General features: G+C 35.6%; 1 protein-coding gene across 2 annotated transcripts in view; it reads right to left on the bottom strand.

Annotated features, from left to right (window-relative positions):
• Window positions 1-2,748: 2,748 nt before the first annotated feature.
• ING3 (inhibitor of growth family member 3) overlaps window positions 2,749-24,638 on the bottom strand; it is a 39,638-nt gene continuing 17,748 nt past the window's right edge. Inside the window, exons 5-12 of one of the 2 annotated variants that reach the window (XM_007525007.2) lie at window positions 21,829-21,925; window positions 19,966-20,037; window positions 16,996-17,115; window positions 16,555-16,712; window positions 14,873-15,066; window positions 13,310-13,502; window positions 10,013-10,051; window positions 2,749-5,318 (exon numbers count right to left, since the gene is read on the bottom strand). In XM_007525007.2, coding sequence (XP_007525069.1) covers window positions 5,202-5,318; window positions 10,013-10,051; window positions 13,310-13,502; window positions 14,873-15,066; window positions 16,555-16,712; window positions 16,996-17,115; window positions 19,966-20,037; window positions 21,829-21,925 — 990 coding nt within the window. In that variant the 3' untranslated portion in view covers window positions 2,749-5,201. Of the gene's footprint in view, window positions 5,319-10,012; window positions 10,052-13,309; window positions 13,503-14,872; window positions 15,067-16,554; window positions 16,713-16,995; window positions 17,116-19,965; window positions 20,038-21,828; window positions 21,926-24,638 lie in introns of those variants that run through there. The other variant, XM_060196487.1, reaches the window with a different exon arrangement.

Genomic DNA, 24,638 nt, shown 5'->3' with positions numbered 1-24,638 from the left:
GAGATGGAGAGGAATACTATTGACATTGAGTGTGTAGATGCCAGGGATGCTGTTAAACACCCATGGGACAAGGAACAGTCTCCTCCACATAAAAGACTCAGCCAACACAAAATGTCAGAAGTGCTGAGGCTGAGAAAGTGAAACTTATCTAAAGGAACAGATGTATAAATTTTCACATATAACTGTCTGAAACTATTAATTAACTAGACCAGCGAATATCTGAGCTTTGTGGCAATGATATCATTAGCTTCACTGGGATCTTAAACGTTCTCTGAATGTGTGATTTTAACGCTCCTCCAAAGAGTAACAACTTGTGGGATGGGGGCTAGATAGCATAATGGTTATATAAAGAGACTTTCATGCCTGAGGCTTCAAAGTCCCAGGTTCAATCCCCTGCATCCTCATAAGTCAAAGCTGAGCAGTGCTCTGGTATGTAAAAAAAAAAAAAAAAGGAACAACTTGTGGCATATAATTCCCTACAAACTTCTCATTTTATGATTTGCATCCTCTAAAAGACTATTTGTCTAGATATGAACATATACAGCAAATGTCCAGACATCAGATTATACCTACATTCTAAAAGATAGATGCACATAGCTGAGTTTAAACTCTGGTATGGCATGTTCCTATCCCTATCTAAAACAAGAAAGTAAATAATAGTAATAATTATGATAATAAATTATTCTGAGTGATGTCTCACCTACTAGAGGGAACATTTCACATTTGAGCTCAAGCCCTGACGCCACATGGGAACACCACACATGGCACGTAGGGGAGACCCACAAATAGTGGAGAACAGTGTTGTCTCTTCTCACTCACTGTCTGAAACCACAAGGATAAAAGATGTCTGCCAGGAGCTGCAGAATTATGCAGGTGGTGTGAAACCCAGCAAGCAAAAAAAAAAAAAAAAAGCAAAGAATGGAAAAATGAAAGACAGATTAATAGCTAGGCGGTGAACTATAGAACACTTCACTTTGTGAATAAACAACTATTGTTATGTTTCTTTTTAGAATACAAGCTTATGTTTTAGTATAGAAACAGAATTCCTAGGTTTTATCAATCAAGACTGGAATCTCAGACTGACTCAGAGGTTACACAGGCTCCAGTGCTAAATACGTATATATAAGGGGCCTAGGTCACATTGATGGAATAAACAGTTAATGGTATTTATATACATTCCTCCTGTTTGGGAGCTACTGTCTGCCCTAATCCAACTTTCTATTCCTATTCTCAACTCTGACACCATCTTTCCAGATAGTATTTTTAGTTCACCTTCATATTAGCTATCAGACAGGTAAACATTACTAAAGATATGGGTCTCATGGAACATACATAAAATAGACTCCATAGCCTCTTCCCACACAAAAGCCCCTAGTTAAATCTGCTCTAACTGTACTGTTGGGTTCCTGTTTTGTCCTGCTTTATATTATATCACCTTCCAGCCACCAAATTGCAGATGTTACTATCATTCCATCCTGACTTCCCTGGGCAGAGGACCTCACCAATGTGTCCCAAAGTCACATCTCTCCAGAGCCTCACCCCACTAGGCTGGGGGTATGGATCAACCTGTCAATGTCCAAGTCCAATGGAGAAGCTATTACTTAAGCCAGATCTTCTACCTTCTGCACCCCAAAGATTATTTTGGTACATACTCCCAGAGGGACAATAATAGGCAAATTTCCAGTGAAGGGGATGGGATACAGAACTCTGGTGGTGGGAACTGTATAGAATTATACCTGTTATCTTATAATCTTGTTAATCATTATTAAATAACTTATACAAATAAATTAAAAATTTAGCAAAATTTGTTCTTAACTCAGTTGGAAATTTCATTGTTCCATCATTGTTGTGAGATAAACAAGAAAGATGAGCAGGAAATGATCTCACTCATGGGCAGAACTTAAGAAACAGGAACAGAAAGAGGAACTGCAAGGTAAAACTTGGACAAGGTTTGGTGAATTACACCAAAGCAATGGACTCTGGGTGGGGGTGGGGTGTGGTCTGAAGGGGGCTTTGGGGTTCTGATGCATGCTGGAGGTTAAGAGTTCTGCAGACACCTATCATGGTGAGATGAGAAATTTTACCCATGTGTCAACAACTGTACTGTAAACCAAAATGGATTCTTTAACAAATAGATTATAGTTTTGTTCTCAAATTCCACATCTACCTACCATACATCCACTCATTTCAGACTACATCAAAGTCCCCAGAATGTACATGGCTCATGAACAGTCTAGTTTGCCTAGAAAATCTCACCTACTTCATCTGACTTTATTCAAGTTATACCTCCACTTCTTAAGTCTCCCACCGTGCTGTGCACAGCCATTACAACACTTATCAAAACATAGCAATTATTTGCTACTGTATCTGCCCTTCCTACTATCCTCGACATGCATTTCATATGTATATTTAACTATTAGGTGTGTACTGTTCCCAAAATTATAAAAATGTTTTATTTTACTCTGAAAATCCATTCACTGAAAAGATTTAAAAAATTTTCAAAGTTGAGGTAGTCATTACTATATTCACTCAAAGAATATCCTAGTTCTTATAACCCATGTTAGATTTTTTTTTCCTTTGGATAAGATTAAAATTTGATCAGGAATAACACGTCTGAGGCTTAAGGGCCCAGAACATGAGTTATACAAATGAAGACCACTAAAAATCTAAAACATGTGGTTTATATTAAGAGAAAAGAGGGAAAAAAATACCCTTAAGAAATAATGACTAGGTCTCATCAAACTCAGCTTCATTTAGGCATTTGATTAGCCATTTATTGCTTCAAGTGTGCCACCATAGACATTTCAATATGCACTCCACAGTAGCAAGGTCTTAATTTTTATCACCTGTAAGTTGTGAATCCACATTTGGATTTTCTGTGTCACCCACTGTTACATGAATTTTGTACAATAGATTTTTAACCATGTATTTTATAATATCAAAAATGCTCACTAAATCTCTTGGTGTAAATGTCACAATACTACTAACTGTTGGCCACATTTTGTTTGTTAATGAGGTAGTTTTGTGTTGGGCCCATCGTGTATATATTCATCTCAGGTGTCAACAAGTCCCATTCATTACTAAACTATTGTAGCCAATTTTGGGTTACTTTGTCACACATACTTCACAAAACAGTCACTGTCTGAATATAAATAATGTCAAAATGTTTTCAGGTTAATTTATAATTACTGGAATTCACATAATGAAAGGGATAGTAACAGCTAGTAAGGTTCCTAAATGACAAGGAACTTTCTCTTACAGTAAGACTTTATATAAAGCTTTTTACTCAAACCAATTCCTATGAAATTAATGATTAGAATGTCATTATATACAGTTAAAAGAATAAATAATAATTGACCATCTCTAAGAAAAATGCCTGTAAGCTAAGTGAATACTACAGTACATTATTTCTTTAAAGGTTTAATAAAAAAGAAAAAAAAACTTTGAAAATATTAAGCATCATGGAAATCATGATATTATGAAAATTGACAAATGAACTTAATTTAATTATATGAACTATCCTGTTCTAAAATCAAACTACAGTAGTTCAGAATTGTAGAACTGCAAAACCAGAAGAGATATTAGAAATCTCTTCCCTAATCCATAAGTGTGGGACAGCACTGTATTGATTTTTCTAGTTTTGTGAATAGTATTTTACTTTTTTGACCAGAGCACCCCTCAGCATTAGCTACTGATGGTGCAAGAGACTGAGCCTGGGGTCTCCCATATGACAGTCCTGTGTGTTACCACTATGCATTTTCACAGCTCTTAAGTAGCTTTGATTAAAGCAGAAACCCACATTTCAATATGTAAAAAAAAAGAAAATGATGTAGTATTTTAAGTTTTAAAAGTTTTCCCACTCAACAGGATAAATCTTATACAAGACTTCCATCATGAAAAACATCTCATGTAAATAGCACCGACAGAATAAAACCTTAATGCTCTGCAGAAGTCCAGCAGTCAGCATTACTGTGGTTTAGTATAGTCCAATGTGACTCATAATCTGAATTAACTATCAGTGTGTGACAGAATAAAAAACTAGAGGTGAACTTTAAGCTCCAATGTAGGAATCGTTTTACTAAAGTTGCTACAATCTACCGTGTCAAAACACGTGAAACTATTATTCCTATTCTATCTGATCTAATCACATTTCTTTTACGCCCCTTAGAACAAAAGGAAAGACAGACAAATATCCTAGAAAAATACATTTACATTTACAATTTACATGAAAAATGTCTAGTTCCCTATTTTCACATCTCATATTCAAGAAATCACAGATTACACAAAATTCTATGTCCTGGGTCTCTGCTCTTTTTAGATGGTGAAAATTGAAAGTTAATCAGAATTTTTAAAAGTTACTATTATCAAAAGTATAAAGTATAAATCCAAGAATTTTTTTAAAAACTTTATTTTAACACCTAATACAATTCCAATTTTAAGGATTACTTGCACAAAAAAATAAACACATTTGGTATAAAAATGTATCACTTTTAACACCCTTTTCCCCTTCTGCCCCTCCCTTCCCCTCCCTCATTAGCTGCACTCTATCTGGATGCAGGAACATATAAAGACTAATGGCACAAATTAGTTTCTTACAGGAGTTTCTGTTTATGTACCCAGGTACTCTAGAGGATACCAGCCCACTTTATCACATAAACCTTTTTTTTTTTTTCAGCCTGCTGAATTTAGTTTCACAAAGAAACAAAGTTTATTATAAAGGCATTTTTAAAAACCATTATCTTAAACTCTTTTTAGAAGCACTGACTTTTTTTTTTTGCAACCATTTATATACAGAGTTACATAACAGCTCTGGAGTACAGTACATGCAGCAGAACATACCTGTTGAATATAAAATACTTTTCTTAAAATCTTCATCGTTGGAATTCTTTGAAGTCTAAATTACAGAATGCCCATTACTTTGAGAAAATGGTTGAGGAATACAAATGTCTGCATATGTTGGCCACTGAAATAATCCAAGGCTAATTGGAATAATATTCATAGCACACCAGGAGTGCATAAATAATTTACTTACATTATTAAAATACAACCCATAAAATTTAAGTTCAAGATCTTATAGGATTGTCTATGTGAATCCTCTAAGCGGTAGCCTGGAAATGCAGTTTCTTCTCTGTACTTCTTTTTCAGTCTTATATAAAATGGTTAGCTGAAGAATTTTTCTTCTCCAAATGAAATGGCCACCTTTATTTGTGTCGACTGCCTCTTCTCTTCATTGCAGCAGTGCACTGTGGACAGTACCATTTTCCTTTGGGTGCTTCCGTTAATCCGACACATCCATAATGGAACCATTCTATAGGGCACTACAAAGCAGAATTGCAAAGAAAGAGTATTTAGCATCTCCAAAGATCAGAAAAATACTTTAAGATAAAGTAGGAGAATGGCTTTTATGTAGTTCCACAGACACAAACTTTTTTTTTTTTTTTTAGATCTAGGAGATGATTTAAAAATCATTTAATCCAAAATTCAGAAGTGAGGAAATGAAGGCACAGAAAAATTGTGTACTTTTACTAACCCTGAGGTTCAAGTAAATTATTGCCATAATCTTAAAGAATGTACTAACATACATCAATTTTCAATAGGCTTCAAAGTATGGTAATACCAACTTTTAAGGGTAAGAAGTGAGATAGTTCTCATATATATGAAGTAAGTGTATTTTAAAGATGCTATTATCTAAAATTCAGTCTTATTTGTTCCCTCATAAAGTGGAGTAAATTAGTTGTAACTAAAGTTATCTCCTTCACTCATCTTGCATAGAACTTGAAAGTGAGATAAGCCAAAAAGAGGAGGATGAAAATTAGATCTCACTCATAGGAGGAATTTAAGAAACAAGGACAGAAAAGGAAAACACAAAGAAAAACTTGAAGCAGGTTTGATGTATTGTAAAGGACTGTGGGGAAGTAGGGAAGGGAGTGGGATAAGCTGACTTTGGGGTCCTGGTGTATGACGCTGGAAAAGGACCCTGGTTGGGGATGAGATTGTTCTGCAGATGCTTATCATGGGGATATGTGAAATTCTACCCAAATGCCAACAACTTGGACTGTAAAACACTGACCCCTCAACAGGGGGAAGTATATATATTATTTCTAATAATGACTGGTTCTTTGAAATATTAAATCACCTAAAAGGTTAGACCAGGGAGAACAGAAGAAACTGGTGGCGGACCTTAATAAGATACAAATATATGTAAATAGCGTAGAAGAACATAAATTATGTGAGGTCTTGTATGCCACAGCAAATCCTAACAATGGGATTTTCAAAATGAAACTAATTGCCTGGGTATCATTCTAAGTGTGTCTACTCTTTTAGACAAAATATTCCACTCTAGTGGCTGGGGAGACAGCATGATGGCTAAGCAAAAGCAAAAGACATTCATGTCTGAGGCTCTGAAGTCCCAATCCCAAGCACCACCATAAGCCAGAGCTGTGTAGTACTCTGGTCTCATTCTTTATCTCTATTTCACTGAAAAATAATATCACTGAAGAAAATATTTAAAAAAAATTCCACTCTTCAAAATATTAGACAGTACTATACTTTCACATACAATTTTAGAACTCAGAAAAGCACAACTGTAAAGGAGAATGGTCAGAGTATGACAGAACATCTATATAAATCCTGTTCATCCAATTCATCTTCATTACTAACTATCCCCGTTAGACAGTTGGCAATGTTGTCCTTGAAATAGTTGGGCAATACTATTTTGCAATAATCACAGACAGCTCATAAGTGAGTCTAAAGATGGAAATAGAAAGACAGTCTATCTATGTGAACATATTGCTGGGGTCCTTGCAGGTTAGAAAGTACAAACTTTACTGCACCAAGTTAACCTCACAAATCTTTAGATTGTTTAACAAATTTACAAGTCTAATTAATTTTAGAATCCTGACATTACTAAGTGGTATTTCTATAAAATTCAGGGTTCTGGAGGCCAGGTGGTAGTGCAATGGTTAAGCGTACATGGCACAAAGGGCAAGGACCAGCATAAGGATCCTGGTTTTAACCCTTGGCTCCCCACTTGCAAGGGAGTCGCTTCACAAGCAGTGAATTCAGGACTGCAGATGTCTATCCTTTTCTCCCCCTCTCTGTCTTCTCCTCTTCTGTCTTGTCTCTTTTTGTCTCCCCACCTCTCGATTTCTCTCTGTCCTACCCAACAATAACAACAATAGCCATAGCAATGGCAAAAGTAAGAATAACAAAAAGGGCAAAAAAATGGGAAAAAAGGTCTCCAGGAACAGTTAAGCACCTAGCCCCAGCAATAACCCTGGAGGCAAAATAGATTAAAAAAAAAATCCCTATAGATCTGAGCTCACATTTTGTGGTCATTAAGTAGGAACATTCCAAGCTGCCCCAATATCAGAACCCATTTTCCTCAGGTGTAGCATAGAGTATACTGTCCAGCCTCCCTTCGAAGGATGGAACATTCTTTACAGTTGTTGATCCAAGTTGAGGGCAAGGCCCACAAAGGGGTCTATTGTGTTGTTCTGAGATGAAGGGTAACAATGGAGAGAGGGATTTATTTGAGGTCTAGGACCATCATGTCTGTTTGGGAATCTCAGGACTCTCCGATTAGGGCCCCAGCTGGTGGGGTGGCCTGATAGTGACTATAGAGTCATTGTTAAAGTATGCTGCCCGCCAGTCTCTTGCCCTTATTCAGCTTTTGCAGTCCTTGCTTTGATAAGGTTAGCTTTGGAGTGAGTGAGAGAACTATAATAGGAAGTAGGTGAGGAGGATATCTTAAGTCTAAGTAGACTCTATTTCACTATGAACTTTATACTGACTCAAGACAGACAATTGTGTATTTTTGCTTTCAGGTATATATTTTTCCCTAGCTTTATGGATACATGTGAACATATGCTCTCTATCTTACCGGACCTGGTCCAGATCTACAGGGATGCAGAGGTCACAGAGACTCCCAAGCTGAATATGGGCCCCAGATCAGATCAAATCAATGGGGCTTACAGTCAACAATATTTATACACCTTTCCCATATTTGGGAGCTACTCTCTTCCCTGATCCATCTTTCTGGTCCTTCTGCCAGCCTGGACATCATCTACCCAGACAATAATTAGGATCCACCAGAATATCAGATTTCAGGCTCAGACAAAAAAAAAAATTATATATATATATATATATATATATATATATATATATGTATGTATGTATGTATGTATAGCCACAGGCCCTCTGGAATATAACTAAAATATGCCTACTAGCTATCTACAAAACAGAGACCCCTCCCCAACTTTTCATCTGCACTATTCCAGCCTTTAGGTCCATGACTGCTCAACAATTTGTTTGGCTTTGTATGTTAACTCTCTTTGCAGCCACCAGGTTCCAGATGCTAGCATGATGCCGACCAGACTTCCCTGGACAGACAACCCCACCAATGTGTCCTGGAGCCCCACTTCCCCAGAGCCCCACTGTACTAGGGAAAGAGAGAGGCAGGCTGGGAGTATGGATCAACCTGTCAATGCCCATGTTCAGCGTGGAAGCAATTACAGAAGCCAGACCTTCCACCTTCTGCATTCCACAATGACCTTGGGTCCATACTCCCAGATGGATAAAGAATAGGAAAGCTATCAGAGGAGGGGATGGGATACGGAGATTTGGTGGTGGGAACTGTGTGGAGTTGCACCCCTCTTATCCTATGGTTTTGTCAATGTTTCCTCTTTATAAATAAACACTTAAAAAAAAATCAAGAGTTCCACTGTAGGAATAAAAGACAAATGGGGGAGGAGAGCTGAGCTGTATGAAAATACACAGGGAATGGAAAATATTAGATAAAAATACTTTCAGCAATATACAAAATCCTCATTTCTTACCAACATTAAGCTTTCTTAAATAAAAGACATATAAATTTCTTTCAAACATTCTCTCCTTTTGTATGAGAAGTGGAATACTAATCAACTAATCTGCAGCATAGCAGGAATTATATACTTAATGGAGTAAAAGCATCTCATGTTATATCCTCAGCATCTGTACCTTTTACCTTAGCAACATGCCCCTTAAAAGAATGTATGGTTTTATTTATTTATTCAACCATTTAGTTAATTACAGAGACTTCACTACTCTAGCACAACTTTCTCAGATACACAGAAAGAGAATGAAGCAGTAAAGTTTCCCTCAGTCCAAGAGTGTGTGATTTTAAAGTTCCAATTTTTCACTGAGATTAAGCTGGCTTGTAATAATACAACATTCTTTAACAAAAAAGGAGGACTTCTAATTTCCATATAATTACTTTTTGAGATATAAAATCTACATATAAAATTAGCTTGAAACCTGGTATAGCCCCTTTGGTACACAGTAAGAGAATCTTCAAACACATAAAAATGGAAATACTTTCTGATTTCAGAATGCCACCCCTAGCCATATATCTAAAGGACAAAACATACTAATTCAAAGAGCCATATGCACCCCTATGTCCATAGCTGCGCTCTTCATAATACCCAGGGAGTGAAAGCAACCTGAATGCCCACTGAGGAACGACTGAATAAAACAAGTATGGGCTATATATTCAGTGGAACACAACTCTAATTAAAAATGTTTTGCAGACACCTATCACAGGGAAATGAGAAATCATCCCCATGTGTCAGTAACTACACTGTGATACATTAACTTCCCAATAAAGGAAGAGAGAGAGAGAGAGAGAGAGACAGAGGGACCAAGTGGCTCACCTAAAAAAGACTGAAGTGGTTAACAGCAGGAGGAAGGGAGCATATTTTAATGGTGGATGTGGTATGAAATGATACCTATCTCGGCAATTTTGTCATATTGGTAACCACCATTAAATTCAAAATAAAAACCACTGTAAATCTAATCAGCTTAACATTAAATTAAGAATCACACTAAGGGATGACAATATTTCAGACAAGAATCCAACATTAATACTCATAAAACTAAAAATATGTTTTGTCAGAATAATTTAGTAAATATAAACATTCAAGTTTAACAATCTATTATTTTCTTCTGTTTTACATTAAAAAGTTGAAATACTTACATCTTGGTTATCACAGCCCACCATTTCACCATAGGACACCTAGTTAAAAGAAAGTCAAATAGTTTACTGTGATTATATAACATGCATCTAAATTTAATTGGAATTTTTATGACAGCTAGAAAATAAAGGAAAATACACAGAATACTGAGAAGTGGGTATGTAGCTTTTTTTCTTAAAAATCTTTTTGAAGGCTGAGGTGTAAAGGGAACTATACAGAAACTCTGCATTTAAGTTTGAACTTGCTCTATAAATCAACTGGACATGTCACTTTTGTAGGTAGTTCCTTTTATGAAGACTTTTAAGTTTCCTTCTTATTTACTTGCCTACTTTATACCTTTCAGTCATTTACATTTTTGTAATTATTCTATTTCTTTGAAACAGAGTTTATTATTTATTATTGTTGTGCGCGGGCCGCGGAGAAAACAGAGAGGAGGGGTCCGGAGAGAAGAGGAAACACAAATCTTTATTTGCGCTGGCACCTCAGAGTTGGGTGCTAGAGAAGCAGGTTGGGCCACGTGGAGGTAGCGAAAATGGCCGCCTCACGCAGTAACCTTTCGTGTGTCTGAACACCGGAGTGAAGCGCTGGCAAGAGAGAGAGGTGCGGAAGAAGAAAGGCTTTTATAGGAGTAGCTTTCGTGAGAATGGGAAGGGGGAGGAGTAACCATAGCACTCCAGGATAGGATGATAACTCTCGTGAGAATGGGAGGGGGGAAGAGTAACCAAAGCACTCCAAATATCGCGGGGATATAGACAATGCCCTGAGGGCACAACATGGCTAAACAGGCACTCCGAGAATGTCCCAACTCTCTCGTGGGAACTAGCAGTAGCCTGAGGGGACAACATGGCAGATGTGACTGCATAGGCACAATTTCCCAGCAATTTATTATATGACATTTAGCCATATTTCTTTTTTGCTGTTCATAACAAGTACATAATAGCATAAATTCCTAGGATTTTAAAATGTGGTTTCAAGAGGGCTAACTCAGGAAACAAGCATGAATTTCATCACTGAGTCAACTACCTTCCCACATCAATTTATTATTTCTTCGAGAGAGCAATAGAGCAAAAACATCCATGGGTTTCTAACCTGCTAGTTTTAACTACCTGGCATGCTTTTTGATTCTCTGAAGTAGTGGAGAGAGAGAGAGAGAGAAAATATGTATATATATATATTTTTTTTTTTCTTTGTACCAGATTGTGTGTGTGTGTATGTGTGTGTGTGGTGTGTGTGTGTGTGTGTGTATATATTTTTTTCTTTTTACCAGAGCAATTGCCAGCTCTGGATTATGGTGGTGTGGGGGATTAAACTTGGGACTTTGGAGCCTCAGGCATGAGAATCTCTATGGCATAACCATTATCCTATCTAGGCCCAACACCCACTGTATTATTAGAGAAGGCACTCAGACTTCTACCTCAAAGATAAGCAGCTTTAAAATTGTAGTATATATTCCATTACCTTCTGTCTTTTAATCATAAAGCAGAAATCTAGGATGAAATGTTTGTTTGTTTTTTGCATACAACCAACTTTTATTCCCCAAATATTCTTTTAGTAATCATTGATGTCAAAAATATGTCAGGTTATAGTGTACCAGCTAGCATAAATGGCAAATTCTTAAAAACTAAACTGGCAAGTCAGACTATTAAATACAACAAACTGCAGACAGAAATTAAAACATAAAAATAATCAGACAAAGCTATTTAAAAATAAGAAGAAATGCAAGGTATATTTATAGGAGAAAAGAGAAAAGGGGCTTCCTAAGCCATGTATTCATGGCTAACAACATAAGAAGACTGACAGTCATTATTATACGAAATTGAAATTACTGAAATAAAAAAGCAAAGAAAAATATTCAGATTATATATGACAAAAATAATAGGAAAAGAGTTAACACCTTTAACAGTTAATTCAAAAAATAAAAATTGTCAAGAAGGACCCACCTTACTATTAATGTAAATTAATATTAAAATTATTACATGATACTAATCTATCAAACTTTTATTTATGTATTTTTAATGAAAGAGATACATAGAGAAGGGCAGAGAGAAAAAGACAGAGAAGACAGACAGACACAGAAAAACACACAAACCAGAACACTGCTCAGCTCTGTCTTATGGTGGTGTTAGGGATTGAACCTGAAACTTCTGAGCCTCAGGGATGAAAGGTTTTTGCATAACCATTTCTCCCCAGCCTGGTAGAAAGTTTTAAAGAGAGAATAATATCCAGAATTGGATGTTTAGAAAACAAGCATGTTCATCAATTTTTCATAATAAACTTTAGGAGACAATTTGGTAATTTGTATCAAATATTTATAATGGTTTTATTTTTAATGGAAGTTCTAGAAATAAGATATAAAATATATAAAAATCTATCATAATGCTATGAGTAATTTTAAAGCACTGAAAACTCTAAAGTGATTTACACCTAAATCATTTAACCTAAAGTGGTTACATAAATTATAGCACCGCATAAGAACAGAGCCAAGCAAAAAGAAGTATTATATATAAATGTGAGAACTTAAAAAATGTTCGGAAAGAAAAATCGTCAGTATACATGATTCAGTAACTAAAAGATAAACCATGATTCCAACTGTAAAACTCAAAAGCATATATGCGTTTATCTATGTACCTATATACTATTAAATCAATATCTATACCTCCCCATTCCTCAAATTCATGTATTAAAGTTTTTATTCTCAGTAGGTTATATTTGGAGATAAAGTTAGACAGGTTATAGGAGGACATGGGGTGGAATCCTAACTGCCTAGGATTGCTACCCTTATAGGAGAAAAAGAGAGACCAGATATTCCCCTACCCCCACCTCCTATATGAGGACATAGCAATGTGGCCATTTTCAAGCCTAAAAAGAGAGCTCTCACCAGCTAAAGAATTAATTAATTTATGTGTGACTTCTTGGTTTCCAGACTGTGAGAAAAATAATACATCTCCCCTTTTTTTTAAGTCACCTACTTTATCTATGGTATTTTGTTATGACAATTCAACAGAAAAGACAACATATATATGGGTTATAAAGTAGTGGTATGTCAGAATGTGTACATTATTAACAAAAGAGAATGTGTAACATAAGTTATATCTGAAGGTTTAGATTGTGTACAACTTACATTTTCTTTAAATTCTACGAATTTAAGCAAACTCATTTAATGAAACGCAGAGAAAAATAGACCAAAAAAAGTAAAAGGTCTTTAAATGCAGTAAAGAATATCTAGAATATATGTTACCTTTCTCCTAGCTTGTTCAATTTATGCTCCTATATAAATTTACAAGATTTTTTTTTTTTACCTGATTACAAATGCAGTATCGTGGTTCATTTGGGTCATAGGTCCAATCAACTTGGCTGTTTGAATCAGATTCTGGTACTACTGTTGCTTGTTGAGAGATTTCTTGTACAACAGTTGATGATGAAGAACATGATGATAAGGAAGAAGAGGAGGAGGAAGATGATGACTGCTGACTTGAAGATTTGTTGTTGTTTCTAAAAAAATATATATATCAATTTTAATTACTTATCATCCAGAAAAATTTACCTGAAAGTAACTCCTAAGATGTTATATACTATTCAGTGGCATAGAATAATTGATATTTAGTCTTAAATTAAAGTAATCCATTGAGATTGAGAAGATAGGACCATAGGAAAAGTAAAAGGGCATATATATCTATATCTATTTATTTGTTAATATGTAGTTATAGAAATAATAGTCAACCCCTATTTGTGATCTTGGGAGAACTAATGCAGTTTTCAATGGATGGAAAGGGGACACAGAACTCTGGTTGTGGGAATGGTGTGGAATTATACCCCTGTTATAATTTTGTAAAGCAATATTAAATCTCTAATAAAAAATTGAGAAAGGAAAAAAAAAAGTTCCATGTCTTTGATTGTCAGATAAATGCAAATAAAGACAAGAATGAGATACAGCTTCACCCCTTTGAGAACATCATACATCAGAAATAATAGCAACAACAAATACTGGAGAGGTAGTGGGGGCAAAGGAACCCTCCCCAACTGCTAGTAGAAATGTCAATTGGTCCAACCTGCCCCCCCCACACCCCCCCAGCGGAGAGCAGTCTGGAGAACTCTCAGTAGGATAAAAATGGACCTCACTTATGACCCAGCAACTTACCTCTTAGGAATATATCCTAGGGAATCAAACATATCCACCCCAAAAGATATGTGTATACCTCTGTTCACAGCAACACAATTTGTAATTAACAAAACTTGGAAGCAACATACGTGTCCAACAATAGATGAGTGGCTGAGGAAGTTGTAGTATTATATACACAATGGAATACTACTCAGCTGTTAAAAACAATGAATTCACCTTTTTCATCTTGGACAGAGCTTGAAGGAATCGTGTTGAGTGAGTTAAACCAGAAAGAGAAGGATGAATATAGGATGATCTCACCCACAGACAGAATTTGAGAAATAAGAACAGAAAGGGAAACACAATGCAGAACTTGAGCAGAGTTTGGAGTATTGCCCCAAAATAAAAGATTCTGGGGAGGGAATGAATTTTCAGGTCCACTAACCTGGGTAGGCTGTGGGGACACAGACCTTTGGTGGCTATGGTGTTAAACTATAGTCCTATTAACTTGTAATCTTAGAAATCAATATTTATTCAATATGCCAGAGGAAAAAAAAAAGATTTCAGAAAAACGTAAAAGTTAACACTTTTTGAAGACTTTACCCAATCGAAGGATGGCAGAAAATGTCATGCCTCCTCACTTCCCCAAAGGTCATCTTGATCCATTATGTGCAGTCTTTGCTGATTATATGGAAAACCAGCAGGATATCAAAACATTGGGTTCTTAGAAAAGATACATGCTTCCTATAATAATATAACTTACTTGCTCTTTCTCCCACTCCTTGAATCGGCTGCTGATGAACTGGCATTCTGTGTTAAAGTAGTCATGAGCGCTGACGATGATGAATAGCCAGCTGTTTCTCTGGGCATTGAAAATTCTTTTCCCAACTGAAAGTCATTATTCTTAAATGCTTCATAACTGGCTTTTAAACTTGATGTTCTCCGTCCTTCTTTCATCTTAAATAGATAGTCATTGATAGTGTTAATATACATAAATATACAGATTTTGATTTTCAAATCTTTCAGCTTATAACATGTTATTTTTGTTTAAGCTTTTATTTTCATCATTGGGATTCAAATAATTTTATGTAAATACTGTAAAGACATTTTTAAAAAAGATTTGAATATTATGATTTAGTTGAGAGACAAGGAGAAATCGAGAGGGGAAAAAAAGAGACAAAAAGACACCCGAAGACCTGCTTCACCACTTATGAAAAATCCCCCTATAGGTAGGGACCAGGGGCTTGAACCCTGGTCTTGTGCACTTTAATGCTAATGCTTGACCAGGTACACCACTACCCAGCGCACTTGAAGACATTGTTATGCAATTTAAAATAAGTAATGGGCTGGGTGGTGTTGCACCTGGTTGAGCACACATTACAAAAATAAGTAACTACAGGATATGTAAATTAATCTAGAACAAAGATAAATTGAACAGAAGCAAATAGACTCCAGGCAACTACAATTCTGTGATGATAGAGAAAGTCCTGAATTTCAAGGAATACTCTCCTAATGGTTGCTACAGAGTATCGCCAGGAACACTGGCATCAGGCATTGGGTGAAGGGGACTTTGTGAGGTTGTAGAAATCTACCTTTTCACTATCAACATCACAATTTCTGCATTTTCATTTCTTTCTATTTTTCTTCCTTTATTTTTTTATTGTCACCAAGGTTATTGCTGGGGCTCAGTGCCAGCACTATGAATCCACCACTTCTGGTGGCCATTTTTTCCTTTTTCCCCCTATTTTTAGATAGGACAGAGAGAAATTGAGACAGGATGAGGAGGAGAGAAAGACAGACACCTGCAGAGCTCCCTCACTGCTTATGAAGCAGACCCCTTGCAGGTGGGGAGCAGGTGCTTGAACCCAGGGTTCTTGTTCTTGGCAATATGTGCACTTAACTGGGTGTGCCACTGCCTGGCCTCAGCGTTTTCATTTCATTTCTTTTTTTCTTTTTCTTTTTCTTTTCTTTTCTTTCTTTCTTTTTTTTTTTTTTATACCAGAGCACTGCTCAGCTCTGGCTAATGGTGGTGCAAGAGATTGAAACTGGGACCTCAGAGACTCAGGAATGAGAGTCTCTTTGCATAACCATTATGCTATCTACCCCTGCCCCGCATTTTATTTCTTTAAACAAAATCTCAGCTATCATAAAGCTATGATTTTAAAGTAAAGCTATAGAATTAAGAAAAAAAGATTATTTTTTTCAGAGCTAGCTATTTCTTTTTATTTATTTATTTATTTATTTATTTTCCTAAGGGATTGATGGTTTACAGTAGATACTGCTGTTGGTATATGTGTAAAATTTCTCCGTTTTCTGCATCCCCATCCTGGGTCCTTTTCTCCCATCATCATGCATGGACTTAAAAGCCTCTCTTACCACTTCTGTAGAGTTTGCCAAAGATTCTGACAAAAGTTACTATTCTGTTTCCAAATCTTTCCACTTTACCTGAGCTGTAGCTTGAACTGCTTGAGCGGCTGCCATGGTAATTGCCCCTGCACCAGTTCCTGAAGATAATGAACCAATATTATAGGATGCCAAAGGCTGGGAAGAATTCACGTTGTAAGCATTGTTGGAAGAAGTTGTAGAGTTATTATTTCGACAACCTGTGTAGAATTAAAGAAGAAATAAAAATGGTTAGAGAACATAATGTTACTAAGCTTCAAACTATAATTTCCCAGCAGAGATATAATCATTAAATTCAAATTTTCACATTACTATAAAATTTTCATGTCACATCTTTTTTCTTCCTCCATATGTAGGTTTTCAACAGTTAACAAATTTGTATAGATTCATCAATTCTAAATACTTTCATTTCCTCTTATTATTGTGCAAACAAAAGAATTACATTTAAGACAGTAACATTTACATTTAAGACAGTAAGCATACCTAGTGTATTTTCCTTAGAGGCATCTGATGTAAGTGTAGATAAAAGAGCTTCAGATTTAAACTTCTTTTCAGGAATATGATCTGTTGTTGTGTGATGAGATGTTGGGTTGTATTTTCTTTCTGAATATAAAAAAAGTCACGCTTTTAAACTTTACAGAATTCTAGACAAAGTGTAATAGCGCCATCTAATTACAAACTAGTAAAGGGACAATCTAAGTTACTCACAGAATGTTGTTTTCTTAGAAGATAAGACAAAACCTTCCATGTCACACATTTTATTAAGAGTAGACTTCTTATAAGAATTTTAGTAGTTAAAACCCCGAAGGTGGCACAGTGCATAAAGTGCTGGACTCTCAAGTATGAGTTCCTGCGTTTAGTCCCTGGCATTTAATATACCTGAGTAATGCTTCAGTTTTCAGTTTTTTCTCCATCATTAGTAAATAAATAAATAAATAAATAAATAAATAAATAAATCATAAAGCAATAAAAGAAGTGTAGAAGTAAAGTTCTGAAGATAACCCATGTCTATGGCCATATCATCCTGAACATGCTTTATCTCACACCCAGGACACAACTGGGATTCTTCAAATAGTATAAAAAACAATTGTTTTCAAAACATTATCTACAACAGTTTTCTTTTTAAAAATTTTAAAAATATTTACTTATTTATTCCCTTTTGTTGCCCTCATTTTATTGTTGTAGTTATTAATTTTGTTGTTACTACTGATGTCGTCGTCTTGGATAGGACAGAGAGAAAATGGAGAGAGGAGGGGAAGACAGAAAGGGAGAGGAGGACAGACACCTGCAGACCTGCTTCACTGCCTGTGAAGTGACTCCCGTGCAGATGGGGAATTGGGGGCTCGAACCCGGATCCTTACGCCAGCCTTTGCACTTTGTGCCATGTGCACTTAACCCGCTGCACTACCGTGACTCTTTAATTTTTTTTTTTAATTATCTTTATTTTATTTATTGGATAGAGACAGGCAGAAATCCAGAGGGAAGGGGGTGATAGAAAAAGAGACAGAGAAACACCTGCAGCACAGCTTCACCACTCACAAAGCTTTCCCCCTGCAGGTGGGGCCTGGGGATTCGAACCTGGGTCCTTGTGCATTGTAACATGTGCACTTAACCAGGTGCACCACCACACGGCCCCAACTGAACAGTTTTCAATAAACTCTGCCTTCATTTTAACCAATTTGACAAAAAAGGTGTACCAGAAAAATTTAAGTCATCTGAGTAGCCACTCACTTACTCAGTAATTCATCAACTGTTTTGAGTTTTTAATATAACATCAGGCAAAGTACTAGAGCAATGATGAAAAATACAAAATTCACTGCTAATAAGTTTATTATTTGACTCCATTATAAAACTTCCTAGAGAATCAGGTGCCTATAGTTAGGGAGCATATGCTGGTGTCAGTTCTATGCATCCCTCCCTTATGAGTTCCAGGGTAAACAGACTACCTATTCCCACAAGAGATATGCTTTCTTTAAACCAAAAATACGAAGTAATTGCAATGAGATATAATCTCATAAAAATAAAAGAGGAGCGCATTGAGCCAAAGTAAAAGACTCTGGGGTGGGGTGGGAAGGGTTCAGGTCCTGGAACATGATGGTGGAGGAAGACCTAGTGGGGGTTGTATTGTTATATGAAAAACAGGGACATGTACAAAGTACTGTATTTTACTGTCAATGGTAAGCCATTAATCCCCCAATAAAGAAATTAAAAATAAATAAGTAAAAGAGGAATTTGTAAGCAACCAATAGCACAACTATATACAAGATACTGGGTACTGTACAGCAAACCCTAACAAAAGGACTTTTCAAAGTTAACCCAATTACCAATTAATGTGATGATAACATTAACTATCGATTGTCTTTTTGAACCCTGAGACAGCAGGAACCTCACATCTCCACTATAGAGCTCCTACTTCCCCCAGTCCTGGAACCATTGGATAGGGCCCACTTTCCCGTATGCCTCTCCCAATCCAAATCAAATGATACTGCATCTGCTGATCACAACCTAACCAACACAACGATTGCCACCTCAACATGCTTCACTTCAGACTGTGTCCAGAGACTTCATGTGTGGAATGACAACCCTTCAGCTTCATTACTCGGGTGAGACCTTTCCTTTCATAGTATACTCTAATTCCATCTCAGGTGGTTCACTTTCTAACAAAGTCCCAAAACCTAGATATACACCAGTTTCTATGAGAGAGAGCATATGTTCAAACGTATCCGTAAACAACTGCAAAATATATACCTGAAAGCAAAAGTACACTAGAGTTTGCAGTGAGTACCTCCCTAACACTTCCTCTCCACTATTCCAAGCTTTGGGTCCATGATTGCTCAACAATTTGTTTGGCTTCGTATGTTAACTCTCTTTTCAGTCACGAGGTTCCAGATGTCATCAGCATGCCGGCCAGGCTTCCCTGGACTGAAGACCCCACCAATGTGTCCTGGAGCTCCGCTTCCCCAGAGACCCATCCTACTAGGGAAAGAGAGAGGCAGACTGGGAGTATGGACCGACCAGTCAACGCCCATGTTCAGCGGGGAAGCAATTACAGAAGCCAGACTTTCTACCTTCTGCAACCCACAATGACCCTGGGTCCATGCTCCCAGAGGGATAGAGAATGGGAAAGCTATCAGGGGAGGGGGTGGGATATGGAGATTGGGTGGTGGGAATTGTGTGGAATTGTACCCCTCCTACCCTATAGTTTTGTTAATTAATCTTTTCTTAAATTAAAAAAACAACAACATTCAACCCCAATAAAAAATACTCTTCTTCCACAAAAAAAAAAAAAAGAGGAATTTGTGTCTTTTTAAACATTAGAGAGCTATAAAGTATGCTTCCACTCAGAAACAATGCTTTTCAAATAGTTGTGTAGTTCTAATGAAAGCGAACATACCAGTGGTGTAGTATCTTTTTAATTTTTTATAAAATTTTATATGTACAAACCAAACTTACTTTCCACTGGAGTATGTGAGTGAGCATGATGATTGTTCACTGGCTGTGAAGGAGTATCTAATTCCAAAGATCCTTAAAAAAAAAGAGAGAGAAGCACATAGATATGCCACCATTAAATGTCATTATGAAACTTTACCCATCAGGCAAATTTTTCTGTTACCCAACAGAGAACTGACAAGTTCTGATATATATATCTGTATCATTTTAGTCAAACACATTAGGTCACCACTGCCAATTTCACCCTCATCCAATTTCATCCTCTTCCTGAACAAAAAGCAATTCATTTCTCAATATTTACCCAAGTACAAAGCTACTGGGTTGCTGGAAAAGTCATGATTCATTTTTGCATAGAAAAACAGAAAAATATGTCATCAGTTTTCTGACAATCCAATACTTCAGGGCATGCTAATATTTGATTAGGGAATTCACCACAATGGATACCATATATTAAAATGTAGATGTCTGGAATTATAATTCTGTTAATATTAACAAGGTCTGAATAATTCAACTATACTGTACTGAAGATTTTCTAATGGGAGGGGATATTATATGAAAGAAAATTCCTTGATCATCAAAAGTAAACATGATAGTAAAAACTTTCTAAAAGAAGTCAGAGATTTTGCTTTATGAGAAGTGAGGAACGGAACTTCCATTGCCAAGCATTAAAATACTTGAAAGAAATTTTCTGGTTTATCTTGGTCCCTTGAGATAAAATTATGGCAGGGCTTAGGGTGGAGCAATTTTTATAACTTGATGTGATTTAGTTTTATATGTCTGTGTCCTTACAGAGGATGCTTCATTAACCTTCCTGCAGTACTGAATAGGCATGAATTACCATTACTTACAGATACTATCAGTATTTTTTTAACCAAAGCAGTTATAGGATATTTTGTTTCAAACTACATATTATCCTTCAGAAAAGTTCGATTAGAATAAAAATATCTCAAATAAATTAGATGAAATTACATGAAAGGGTAGATTTACTTTTTAATACAAAAACATAATTAAGGATTACAAGATGGATATCTGACCAGTGGCTTCTCTAGCTGACTTTTAGTGAATGCACAGAGAGACACATAATCTTTGATCCTTCTGTCCTTGCTGCTGAAATTAACAAAGGGAGAAAAAAAAAGAAAATGCTTGAATTTTTACTTAAATTGTCATAGAAATCAAGCATAACAATGATTTGATTCAAGTGGTTTTTATTGAGTAGCTACTTTGGACTTAACACCACACCATCTGCTTTTACATATATTATCTATTTAGGCTGGAAGAAATGTTCAAATTCCTATAACTAAACAGTTATATAGAAGTAGAGCTCCTATTATCATTTTAGGAAGTCTCCTGAATTAAAGTAAGCCTTACAAAAATATTAAGATGGTTTCGTGCTGGTAAGACTTCTTTGCGACAAAAAGTATTAAGTGATGTGAAAACAACTAAAATTTTTTAGTGGTATTATGGAAAAGTCTTAAAAACTGTTCTTAAGAAGAAAAACAACCTTTCTCAATGTTTAAGTATATGAACATGATGGCAAAATCACTAGGTTCAATGATAGATGGTATACTTGCTTCTAGATAGTTTTATTTCTTTAAATCTGTGTTATTACCAGTTATATTACAAGCATATATGCATATAAAAATGAAATGACTAATTTATTTCCCTAGACAGTGAGAAATGATATCCTATTTTATCTCTCTTACATCTACTACCCAAACAATTCTAACTGCTGAGTCCAAGCTGGTCAGCCCAGTCACCACCATCCACTGAAGTGCAGGATATGAGGAAGAGTCTGGAACAAGTGTAACTTCAATGATTTGTACAAGTACTGTCCAACATTGATGGAAAACTGTAAATTTTACTTACGCCTCTCTAATATTTCTGTAATTCCAGCATTATCAGCTTCCAGCTCCATTTTAAACTTAGCCAGTTCCTGATCCAGCTTTCTCAAGTGTCGATCTACCTGTTTCAAAGAAGATCAAAGATAACCACCAAATTTTGGGACACTATTAAAGTGTCAGTTTAATGAGAAAACCTACATCTTTTTTTTTCTTTAATGAATTTGTTCTCTATTTTTAGAGCAGGTCAGTTAACCTATACCAAAAATTTATAACCTATTCAAAAAAAAAATGGGTTCTAGATTGAAAATAACCTCCCAAGTCTCTTTTCATGAAGTTTAAGAAACCAGAATCACAATTTGTTAGAAAATATTTATGAGGAGCGGGATATGAAAACTAAAGCAAAATGGTATTAGGGGTTTGGGGGTAGAGTGGGGGAGTAGAAGGGCTGGTAACTTTTCATAGCGTGTCCTGGTTTTCTTCTATGTCTTAAGAAGGCCAACTATACTGCCATACCATAACTATTATTTAGAATAAGGAGTGAAAGATTCTAAGTCTACAAACAAACAAACAAACAAACAAAAAGACTACTATGTATTATACATACATTTCTCTAAGAAAGGAAAGTGAACCACTGTACTTGTAAACATTTATGTAAAGGGTTGAAACAAAATCACTTGAGCCAGAAAATCAGAAAGTGCTATGCCCCAAAGAGCCTAGTTAAAGTGGTTTTATTTTGTAATACTGTTGCCTTTTGTCTGGTGGCAAAATGTTCTTTTTCTCATTCACCTAGAGGTCTTTGGATTGATTTAACAAACTTATATAACATATGTTGCTAAAATGCTACAAATCTTAATGTATTTCTTAAGCTTAATATTAACTATTTTACTATATTTATGAAATTTACTTACTTTAGCTGGGAACAAAAAATTGGAAATTTTTGAAAAATATTCATTATATTACTGACATACTTTTTTCATATTCTAGTTTCCCACTGAATCACTGTTGTAGTTTAAGAATAACTGTTTTTCAAATCTCAAAATGTCTATGCCACTTTATGAGGGCAGAAACTTTGATGTTATTTAAATAAGGTATTGTATATCTAAAATGAAGAAAATAGGTAGAAATGAAGTAACAGACAATTTGCAGGTACTAGGTGCCAGAAATATGCTTGGTGCATTAGGTTATCTTTTCCAGCCCTTAGTCTGATCTTTTAAGATGGGTTATTAATGCCTCATTTCAAAAATGAAGAAACTAAAGATCAAGAGTTAACATGCCCCATAGTTAATTTATTACAGAAACAAGATTTTCCCATGATCCATTTGTAATAAATGTGCTTCCCCATTTATACTTAATAATGCTTTCTGAACTTCTGTTATTTTACAGTTTTGTTTTTTTTTTACTTAGAGCAACAATTCAAAGTGAAAAATTTGTGTTGAAAAATTCAGACTATTTTCTTACTATTTTTTGTTCTGTATGATGCCACTGGAATGAGTGCTAGTTCATGAACTTTAAAATATTTTAAAGATCATTTCTGCTATCTTCATGCACAGGCTGGCAGAAGCTGTAATTACAATATTTAAAATGACATAGTCTCATATTGTGGATACTTGCTCCTATTCAAAGATTATGCAGGTAATTAAGCATCCTTTAGTGGAACCTCCCTTCCAACAAGAAAGTGTGAACACAGACCAATAATCTCTCACACATTGTCAAATTTTAATCTCAAGGGAAATGAATACTCCACCATATTTTTTAGTGAAAAACAGTTATAATTTTGGGTAAGTATGGAGATCTTACTATGTATTTAACATTGAATTAAATGAGGGAAATGTGAAGAATGAGCAAAAATCTGACAATCCAATCTTCTCAGGAATTAGAATTTAGATGACACAAATTAACATGAAAAAAAATTTTTTTTCGGTAACATAAGATTTTTAAAATACTTAGATGTGGGTCAGCAAGCTAGTTCACTAAGGCAGGTGCCTTTATCATGCTTGCAAACCAGCTTGTAGCCTAGTACTCACTGCACTGGGGGTGGGGGTGTGTGTGTTGGGGGAGGATGTATTTTTCACTTTCTTCCTCTCTGTCTGAAAATGTAGGTCTGAAGTGGTGAAGTCCAAGAAACAATATAGATATAATACCTTAAATGCAGGAAATAACCAGTAGCTTCTGAAGAGTAGAAATAACAAATAAACCAAAGATATAACAATGGGCTATAATAGACACAAAGGAGTTGTGAATGCTTTTGTGAAGAATGGATTGTCTTTACATAGATGGAAAAAAAGAAGAAATTAAAGTTTTGTGGACTGGTTTAAAATAGTTAGAAAGAGGAAGAGTACTAGAATCTTGGTGAGGGTAAGGTTGGAGAAGCTTAAAAATACCATATACATCCCCCTAGCTCTCTCTAATAACACATTTATGAATTACTTTGTTGCATTAATAATAGTACTGACAAAAATTATACCTAAAAGCATGGAAAATCATTTTTTTTAATTCTAGATAGCTCAGAAAAAAATTAACAGAATGCAAAGAACTAGTAACTTTAAAAATTAAATGTACTACACAGACAGAACCAGAAAAGCCTTTTAACTACATTGCAGTTTTTGTAAGATAAATTTCAATCATTCCTAACACATTCTATGTAAATAACAACAATACAATTACTATTATAAGCAATTACTAAAGAATTAGAATTTTTTAAAATATTTTATTTATTTTCTCTTTTGTTGTCCTTGTTGTTTTTCACTGTTGTTGTAGTTATTACTGTTATTGATGTTGTTAGATAGGACTGAGAGAAATGGAGAGAGGAGGGGAAGACAGAGAGGGGGAGAGAAA

The sequence above is a fragment of the Erinaceus europaeus genome, chromosome 8, assembly GCF_950295315.1.
Source record: "Erinaceus europaeus chromosome 8, mEriEur2.1, whole genome shotgun sequence".
Classification (NCBI taxonomy): domain Eukaryota; kingdom Metazoa; phylum Chordata; class Mammalia; order Eulipotyphla; family Erinaceidae; genus Erinaceus; species Erinaceus europaeus.
The sequence above is the reverse complement of the archived record's forward strand: the minus strand, read 5'-3'. Positions and strand labels throughout refer to the sequence as shown.